The following is a 9,793-nucleotide window of genomic DNA, read 5'->3' as shown; positions in this document are numbered from 1 at the left end:
GCGGACGCATGAGAATATAGAGCCTGTCACATGCTGCTGCTATCTGCATCTGTCCATGAAGTAGCTCCAAGCAGGTCTCCGCTCCTGAACGTGGCCTCTGCCACTGGAGGACCGCTAACTAGGCACATGCTGTAGCAACTGTACCAGAAGTGACTCCGGGCACGTATCTGCATCTGACCATGACTGGATGTAGTTTGCATCCTGGTGGACGAGATGCCGACAGTCGATATACCGATGCTGGGCAAAATACAGATGCCAGTATCCCCTACACATCAGGATACTGGCATCGGAATCCCGACAGCCGCATCATGATCTTAAGACACCGGATGCAGGGATTAGCCACGGGGGAAAGGGGGCTTAGGAACCCCTGGGGGGAACTTAGGGTTAGGCTGTAGGAAGGGGGGTTATGGTGTGGCACCATTAGAGGGGAGGTTAGGGTTAGGCACCACCAGAGGGGGGGGGGGGGTTAGGCACCCCCCCAGAGAGGTTAGGTACCACAAAAGGAGGGTTAGTATACTTACCAGCTAGTCAGGATTCTGTCCTTGACGGGCTGCTCTTTTCCCACCGGTATTTCATACCCATTCCGACCAGGACTAGTGCCGCCGCACCACAACTGACCAGCTGGTCATTCTCAGCACCTGTCCCAGCAGTGGATTCAAACTCCTTGAGCACACTGAATGGACGGCCCCGCACGGCTCGGTAATCCCCTGCACCCACCTTCTTCCCAGTGGCCAACAAACCTGGAAGGCTGCAGGCACCAACCTTTCCTTAGAGCCCTGCAAAACAGCTACACAAGCACCAGGCTGTTGTCACTTGTAGGGGGGGGGAGGAGGAGAAGGGAAGAGAATAATTGGGTGCAGGTAAAAAGTGGAGGACCTAAAAGACTGAGAATGTAACCTCTATTATACCATCACCCATTTGTCTGAAGAGGCCCTTCCCGCCACTGTAAACCCTGAATGACAGAAGACTTGCACCCACCACAGACACCTCTGGCTATATATGTCCTTCTTATCACGCAGTCTTATCCTGACAACTAGGTACCTCATATTTTCTTGGCTCCTTCCAGCTCACCCTAGGTTGCCTTCATCTATGTGCAAGACCTCGGAACAAGGTGCCTGCCCTTTGGCTCAAAAAGGACTTCGAGTAGCAGACTTCTGTTTTAACCAAGGAGGTGAGTTTAATGGTAAATCTCAATCGTCTATACAATGTAAAGTTCACTATAAATCACGAGCATATTAGAATTAAACAGCGAACTGAGGGGTAGTTTAACTTCTTAATAAAAAAGTGAAAAATAGTTGAAAATTAAAATACTGTATAAAATTTTATTTGGATGCGGTAATGAAGTTAGTACTTCATTAACAGATAAAAACAGGGGGTTTTTTTTGCTTTAAAAGCCATGGATAATGGCCAATGTGCCCCAACTTATTGGAAGAATCTCACATAATTGCTAATGAGTAACCTCTTACTAAAGGTCTTACATTCAATAAATAAATCAAATCAGTTATGTGATTGTACCCTAGTAAAATGCAGAATGACAAAACTAGTCGAAACAAAAAAAAAAAAAAAATGGGAAAAAAAGGCTGCAGCACCAAGATTTGTATGTGGACGTTTATACATGCATCTAAATGGAGCAGAAGCTCGATATAAACATTAAACTAGAGTAACAGAATAGTTGTGCTGCATACAGCTTTATGTACATAAAACTCCATAGAAAGACTTAAAGTGCCTACACACTAGGCGATCTGGTCACGATCCGATATAGTGTCCGATTTCTCCCCCCGCAGTCGTGGGCACGATTTGGTGTTAAAAGCTATTCAAATTTGGCCCATGGATCTATCGTGCATCCTAACTATTCCAGTGCATCGTGACTGACATTTTCAGATCTTGCCTGCAGCAGGCAAAATCTAAAGATGCGATGTACGACCAGCGGGGTACGCACATCGGCATCTTGATCGTGAGTGGACACTCACGATTGGGACATATTTTGCACAATCTGTTGTTCCGATGCGTCAGAACTGGGCAGATGGTGTAACAAAAAATCGCCTAGTGTGTAGGCACCTTTATATTCAGGACTGAATCCAAATCCAAACACAACAGGATTCCACAGCCTGTACAACATAACCGGGATTAAATTAAGGTGCCACTAAATGAAGACACCCATCTGGATGGACATTAAATATGAAAATATCAATAGGTACATATGTAATAATCTAAACACATTTAATTTTATATACACAAGGAGATATTGTTCAAGTTAAAGATCGGCAAAAATTCTCAGGTTTCAGCAAGAAAGTTTCCTGAAAATATCAGATTCAACAAGGAAGACCATACTGCAAGTAAAGTTGATAAAGTTATAAGTACAGATGGAGACAGCAGAACACTGCTTAAGAGACGGGACATATGTCAATATGCAGCCTACCAAGTAGATATTAAAATCAATGAAAAGTCTATTTAAAAACATACACAATTAGACTTTACCTATTACAGTGTAGTAAAAGTAGCTGAGATTTCTATAGTCTTAGAAACTAGGTAATTACAAATCCTATATATACACACACCATGAGTATCAATTTACATATTGACACAATTACAAATAAAAATGTTGTTGGTACTAAAGCCTTTACTGTAGGAAACCAAATATATTTACATTTTATACAAATACTTGACCTTCAACAAAAATAAAAAATTGATAACATTTCTCTACGAAGTACAGGAGTTTGTATTTCAAGAATCTGGTAAATTACCCATGTCCAGGACATTTGTCATCTCTTTATGAGACATTAAAAATAAGACAAAAAACAATAGATAAAATAAAAAACAAAAACACATACTTCAGAAGACATATTAAGACATTAGATGTCCATTCTCAACTTCAGTTTGTTCCAGGCAGTTATATCCACATGTACCATATGTATAGGAGGTTCAGAAAGTCCTTTTGCACTCTTTATACACAGGTAAAAAGTTTAATATCCGTGATTTAAAATAAAATAAAAAATCCTTTCATTTTAGAACAGTCTTCCTAATCCTACACAAGCAAGCAGATTTTGGCCCAGATGATCTTCACAAAAGGTAATAATATCCCAGTCATTTTCAGTAAATAACTTCATAGACTGTAGCCTTCTTGTCCCCTGATCCAGTAACAATGTATTTATCATCCACGGAGATGTCACAGCTCAGCACTGATGAGGATTCTTTGGACTGTGGGAAAGAAGAAAACAGGTTAATTTAGAACTCTAAAATACTAAAGTGTGTAAGTGTGTAAGTGTGTGTGTGTGTGTGTGTGTGTGTGTGTGTGTGTGTGTGTGTGTGTGTGTGTGTGTGTGTGTGTGTGTGTGTGTGTGTGTGTGTGTGTGTGTGTGTGTGTGTGTGTGTGTGTTCTAGTTAGTAACACCAATCTATACACTTACCTGGAATATACTGGCTCCATATGGAGTTCTCCACGCATTAAGAAGATTATCTTTCCCTGTACTTACAAACCATTTACCTATTATAACAAAAATAGTTTAGTCAGATGTTACTCATTGAAATATACAATATTGACATTGCAATGTGATATTTAAATATATATTTATATTAAATAATTTCTGTGAATAGCAGCTATTAAAATATGTCTATACAGGTATACCTCACTAAGCTACGGAATTAGGCAGAAACAAGTCTACTAGCTACAAAACTAAGAATTTCAGTGATTCTTAAAGGCATTTCAGTTCATACAGCCATCACATATGCATTGCTTCAGATTATATACTGAAATTATGGAAGAATGTACTTGGCTAATAGATTAGTTTATATAGTTCTTTTCATTACAGAGGTATATAACACACACTAAAAGGTTTAGATCTTCTAAAATAGGTTTTCTTATTATAGCTACTGCTCAAATTAAATTGGATATATGGGGCCAAAAGTAATAGGGTGAGAGTTTACAAAATATGAGAGTTTACCAGTAAAATATCTCACTTTTTAAACTCGCCCAATGTAAGAGTCTGAGAACATGCAAACTTGCATGTTTTTTAGACTAAACAAAACCTCATGATTTAAAACTGGTCATCCAGATGTTTTCCCATTTTGAAGATCAAACTCGACCAATGTGAGAGAGTACTGCTAAACTCACATTTTCTAAACTTCCTATTACATTTCGCCCATGACCTTTGTTTTAATAAACAGACTAATGAACAATAATATTCCTATATCAGTGCGAATGAAGCCTCACCTCACTACTGTTGTGATGGGAGTTCCTTCACATTCCAACTCTAAAGCTGGGTACACACTTGTTCAATCCTTAGGCGCTCCAACCCCAGACTGACATTGGACAAGTGTGTACCCTCCCCCAACTGATCCTTTCACCCGATCCTGGCTGGGTCAAATGGTTTCTAGACATACTTAAAAGCCTAGAGACCAATGTCGCAGTGTGTAGGCTGCTGAGAACGGAGCTTGCATCCTATCTCTGGGTCCTGGCAGCTCAGCACACCATCTGCAACTCCTGTCAGCTGGACACATGCTAGCATCAGCGGCATGTTAATAGTTGCTACAGTCGGGTGTGGCCGGTTCCGGAGGGATCCCCGCACAGTCTACTGATCTGACACAACCTGGTTGATGCTGCGGGCATAGATCCTGCAGAATTCAGTCCTCCTCAGCCATTACTGCAGAGTTCGGCAACAAGCGTAGGGTGGCGGTGGTGGGTTTCCATTTAAAAAATGGCATAGTGAGCAGTGACTGGCTTCTTCGAATCGCCGTTTTTAAAGTTCCAGATGGCCGAGGTGAGCCGGTTGCAGCTCACCGCATCATCACCATGCCCCCTAGGGCTGGCTAATATTACAGCAAATGGCAGTCCGAGGGCGGGGAAGGAGCATTTAAGAGCACCTGAAGACTCTGGAAGTCCTGGGGGGCGATTGCCATGCAAGAGAGCTTAAAGACAGTTGCCCTCAATGTGAAAGTGCTGATCAATAAATTAGTACAACAAATTGGTGTCCTGTATTTAATTATTTTCTTTACAGATGGACTACAGGTGCCACTGGGCCATTAATGTTCAGGTAGTTCCACAAGTGCCGGCATGCCTGGGTAGGCTGGGACCTGTATGCCACCTGTAAAGAATAATCTGATCTATTTTTTACACTATGAACCCACACCCACCAGGGGGCAGAGCATATTATTGCTTGGAGACAGATGACCCATTCCACACAGGAAGCTGCGTCTGGGTTGGGGGACGAGCTGCCGGGGGAGTGCCTATCTCCCCTAAGCTGCTTAAGGGCACGCTGGCCTCACAGTAGTAGACGTTGCTAGTGTGTCTACTACCCGCCCGCGGCATGAGACGATAAGGCCCTGGCAGTCTTAGTGAGGACGCGGCTCGCTGGCCTTGACTAGCAGCAGTCTCCGACACTGCCAGGACTGCAGCAAACGATTCCCTGAAATCGCGAAATCGCCTTTGCTTTTCATCTCCTTGGATCAGATTGCAGTCCGGGCCCAGCATCGCTGCTAGCTAAGCTTTGCTGTGACCTGCCAAAATCCCTAGGGATATAGTGTTACTGGCATTTCGGCATCAGCGGAGGTAGGAGTCGTCACCATCCCCCTAATGCTTAGTACTGCTTAATCCAGTAAACAACAAAAAAAAAAAAAAAAAAACAAGCCTGGGACTGCCTAAGCAAGGGGTCTTTAACCTTGGCCCTCCAGCTGCTGTGGAACTACACATCCCAGCATGCACTGCCATAGTTTTAGCATGCTGTTCTATCAAAAAGGTGGCAGTGCATGCTGGGATGTGTAGTTCCACAGCAGCTGGAGGGCCAAGGTTTAAGACCCCTGGCCTAAGCAGTCCCGCTGTTATAATAGGTGCGTCTGGTTACTTGCCGAACACCAAACAAAAAAATTGAATGCCTGTGGCTGGGGTATATAGGGAGGAGGTCCTGTGCATACTGGGAGCTTGAAAGCTGTAGCTGGTTGGTGCAATGGATTACTCCAACTATATACCCCATGGTATCCCGACAGCGGCAGCATGGCAGAGGTAAAAATCCCGATCGTTCTTTTTGGTAAGTATCGCTAACCTAATTTCCCCCCCCCAACCCTCCCTTATGGGTGCCTAACCCCCCTCTAAGTGCCTAAACCTAACTCCCCTCTTCCCCGCAGCCTAACCCCAAGTCTCCAGGGGGGGGGGTCCTAACCTACCCCTCCCCCCCAGCGGCTGTCCACGCCCGGCTTCCCTTCGATCGGTATGCTGGTGTCGGGCTCCCAGCGTAGGTCTAAAGAAAGGCGTCAGGTTTTCAATGCCTGTCATCAGTACCTTGCCGGGTTTAGACAGTCGGGAAGCCGGCGGTCGGGATTTCGTCCATCGGCTTAGCCACTGCTCCCCTCCCTGTGGTCTCTGTGAAACCCGAAGGAGAAATTAACCTTTTCTTTAGCCTGCAGTAATCGTACTGTGCAAGATAGCTCTGCGCAGATTGGAGGTCTGTTGAAAAATTAGACAAGTGTGCACGCATTGATTGGTTGTAGAATCTGTCACCAGGTCTGCAGTAGGATTGTATCAACAATCTGATCTGGAGTCTGATCTCCTGAGAATCGGACAAGTGTGTACCCAATTTAAGGCTGCTGTCAGAATACAAAAAGCACTAGTGTTGATAGTGCTGAAAATGTTTTGTGCCGACAAACTAAGGTGAATGGGGAATACTCATCTCAAGACACAAGGGAGCAATTACACTAATAAAACATTGCATGTTGCAGCCTCAAATCTTACTCCCATGTGATTGTGATGAGACACTGACAGGAATGTACAACTTTCATTCAATGAGTTTCAAGCTAAAATAGTGCTAGTATTCACATAACCCATCTGAAACCGTAACAACCCTCAATATGGCTTCTTGTTTGCCTGGGGTCCTGACCGTTAATTCAGCCTACAGCTGGGTACACACTAAAAGAAGTGTGTACCCAGAGATGGGATAGATGGACTGCACGAGCGTCGGGCCGACATATTGGGGGGCCGGTACAAATTAGACGATCCAGTGTCCGATGCCCAATATGTCGGAACCAGCCGCATCTCCGCTGCATGAGGTTGTCAGGGCCGACCTGACGATGCTACGGACGACCAAACAGGAGTGCGCATGGCCCGACATAGTGGGTACACATTAGCCGATTTTGATTATTTGTCAGCCTGATCTGTTGGATCGGGCGAAATATTGTCTAATGTGTACCCACCTCTATATTCTTAATAACCCAAGTGGACAGGTTACAGCTTCTCACAGAATCAGTACACTCATCTACTGCTATGAACAAACAAATGATATGACAAGCTAGTAAGCAAGAGGTCATTATTTGTATTGCACCAACCATATGCAGCACTATACAGACAATATGTAAATATTCACAGCAGCCCCTACTCAATTGTAGTATACATCTAACTTCTTTACCCCACACATGTACATTCTAACATCCAGAAGCCGAAGAAGCAACAATTAGATTTTCAAACTGAGGAAGAAAAGCAGAGTATCTGGAGGGAACAGATGGAAGCACTGGGAGAACATACAAACTCCACACAGGTTTAAATCACACACATAACCCCCAGGCGGTTTGAGGTAACAGGTGGCAAAATTAAGACAACTTACATGGTTATTTGGTCTGTAAAATGAACCAGATGACTGAACACAGATGTTGATATTTACAAATGTAACCTTCCTGTAATTACAGTAACAAATGCAGAACAATATAGAAAATGAGTCTTCTTACTCACCACAATAAGCAAACTTCAGTGACAGCACACAGCTCTCATGCAGATGTAGCTGATATTTATCTGGTTTATTTACATGTAGAACTTCCACATTACTGCTCTCCATTCCTACTGCAAGCCATTCACCAGTTGGGCAGTATCCAAGAGAGAAGATCTAAGATCATAAAAATACAAAATCATATGTTCAAAACCCACCAAAGTACAGATCTTAAAAATTACTATCTGAAAACAAGTTTTAGTCTAAAGGTGGCTACACACCTGACAGATATCTGCAGGTGATGGTCGTTCATACACACTGAATGGCCATCATCTGCTTCTGCCCTCGGGTCCCGTTGGCCGGTGGGCGGGTCGGGAGAGTGTCCCAACCCCCTCCTCACAGCTGCCGCTGTGTGTATACAGGTGGTCTGCAGACCGCCCATACACACCTGCCGATGGACAGACATATCTGTCCATCAGCTGTGCAGCACAGCCAATGCGATATGTCGTTGAACGGCGACGTTCACCAACATTTCGCAGGTACACACTGGCAGACTGGCAGCAGATACATTGGCCGATCAATTGATCGGCCAATGTAACTGGTAGTGTGTACCCAGCTTAAGGCAACAGTACCAATAATGCTTTGCAATCAGTCACATGTGAGACTGCAGAGTACTGTAAAAATGTGCCTGAGCTATTGTACTTTTGGAATGGTTGAACACTATTAATATGACTATTTGCCAAACACTCCACAAGCAGACAAGAGGAGATGCTGTATGTTGCAAGAGATTAAGACATGCAATCAGTTCCATGAGCCAGCTATGAAACGTTACACACAAATAGTGTGTGATTTTTGACCTGTGACTGGGCAAAATTTGCAAGTCAAAATAGTTAGTGTAAAGTAGACCTTACTAAAACTAAATCACTTAAGATACACTATTAGTACCATCACTCTCAACTTAAATAAACACTAAACAATATACTTAGACTATGATGTAGAGTCAATGTGAAGGAATGCACCAAACATTAGTGAGGGATGAATGGCCCTTCACAAAACCCATAATGGACTGTAAAAACAAATAAAATTGTGAAAATGTATTTGAGAATTTCATGCCTTGGTGGAGATGTTGTGTGAAGGTGAAGGATATAAAATATGAATCAAGAAATCAAAATCATAGATAAAAAAAACAAATACATGATTCTACAATTGCAAACTGAGCTTGTAACTACATAACATTAGAGTACAATCGTAGCTTATTTAGGTAGAGAAAGCAAAAATGAGATCACTGAAATAAAATGTGATAAGTGATTAAAACAAAACTAGTGCAAGAGGCAAGAAAACAGTTACCTGTGATGTGAAGTCATGCTGTTGGAGCTGCCGCCCTTCACGCAGGTCCCAAGATCGCACTGTGTTGTCCAAACCTCCTGTCCAGAGCTTGGTACCATCATTGGAAATATCAATACAGCTGGCTCCATCTGTGTGGCCCTGGAATTGCCTGATAAGACAAACAAAATTGAATAATGATTTCCTGCCACTAAGTTAGGTAAACATCGCTGTTAGCTTTGGACTTTTCCCTACATGTGATGTCCCTTGTAAATGTAGCAAACAGATTTACAGATTTTACTTAGTCATTATTTATTCAGCAAAAACAAAAAAAAGCCAACATCAAGCCATGCGTGAAAAAGTACACCTGATGTTTTAGTAGTCTGTAGAGCCACCCTTACCAGAAATAAAGTAATCATTTTCTGTTTAAGTTTTAGGCTTTTACAACATATATAAGGATTTTTTGCCCAGTTACATCACTATTTTAATTCACTAATGTTTGATGCCATTTCCTTATGCACAGCTCTCTGGAGGTCCCACAACAACATGTCCACTGGATTGCTGCGTTTATTTTGAAAAAACCCTGGTTCTTTCATCAGCCACTCGGGTCGTAGATTTGCTGATATGCTTAGGATCATGGTCCTGTTGCATAAACCAATTACGGTCCACTGCTTGACAAATTGTCTCACATTTTTCCCCTAAAAAACTATGGTGTACAGGGGAGTGAACTCAATGATCAAAATCAGACTCATTGAACAGATGAACGGCATCTACTTCTGAGATTA

At 42.9% G+C, this 9,793-nt stretch overlaps 1 protein-coding gene across 2 annotated transcripts in view; it reads right to left on the bottom strand.

The window, feature by feature from the left end:
- Positions 1-2,602: 2,602 nt before the first annotated feature.
- Positions 2,603-9,793, bottom strand: part of TLE1 (TLE family member 1, transcriptional corepressor) — a 56,464-nt gene continuing 49,273 nt past the window's right edge. For both annotated transcript variants that reach the window (XM_088470114.1, XM_088470115.1), the window contains exons 17-20: positions 9,033-9,180; positions 7,712-7,862; positions 3,408-3,484; positions 2,603-3,198 (exon numbers count right to left, since the gene is read on the bottom strand). In XM_088470114.1, coding sequence (XP_088326240.1) covers positions 3,091-3,198; positions 3,408-3,484; positions 7,712-7,862; positions 9,033-9,180 — 484 coding nt within the window. In that variant the 3' untranslated portion in view covers positions 2,603-3,090. The remainder of the gene's footprint in view (positions 3,199-3,407; positions 3,485-7,711; positions 7,863-9,032; positions 9,181-9,793) is intronic.

This window comes from Taudactylus pleione, unplaced genomic scaffold (assembly GCF_031769625.1).
Source record: "Taudactylus pleione unplaced genomic scaffold, aTauple2 ptg000095l, whole genome shotgun sequence".
Taxonomy (NCBI): Eukaryota; Metazoa; Chordata; class Amphibia; order Anura; family Myobatrachidae; genus Taudactylus; species Taudactylus pleione.
This window is presented reverse-complemented; position numbering and strand designations above follow the sequence as displayed.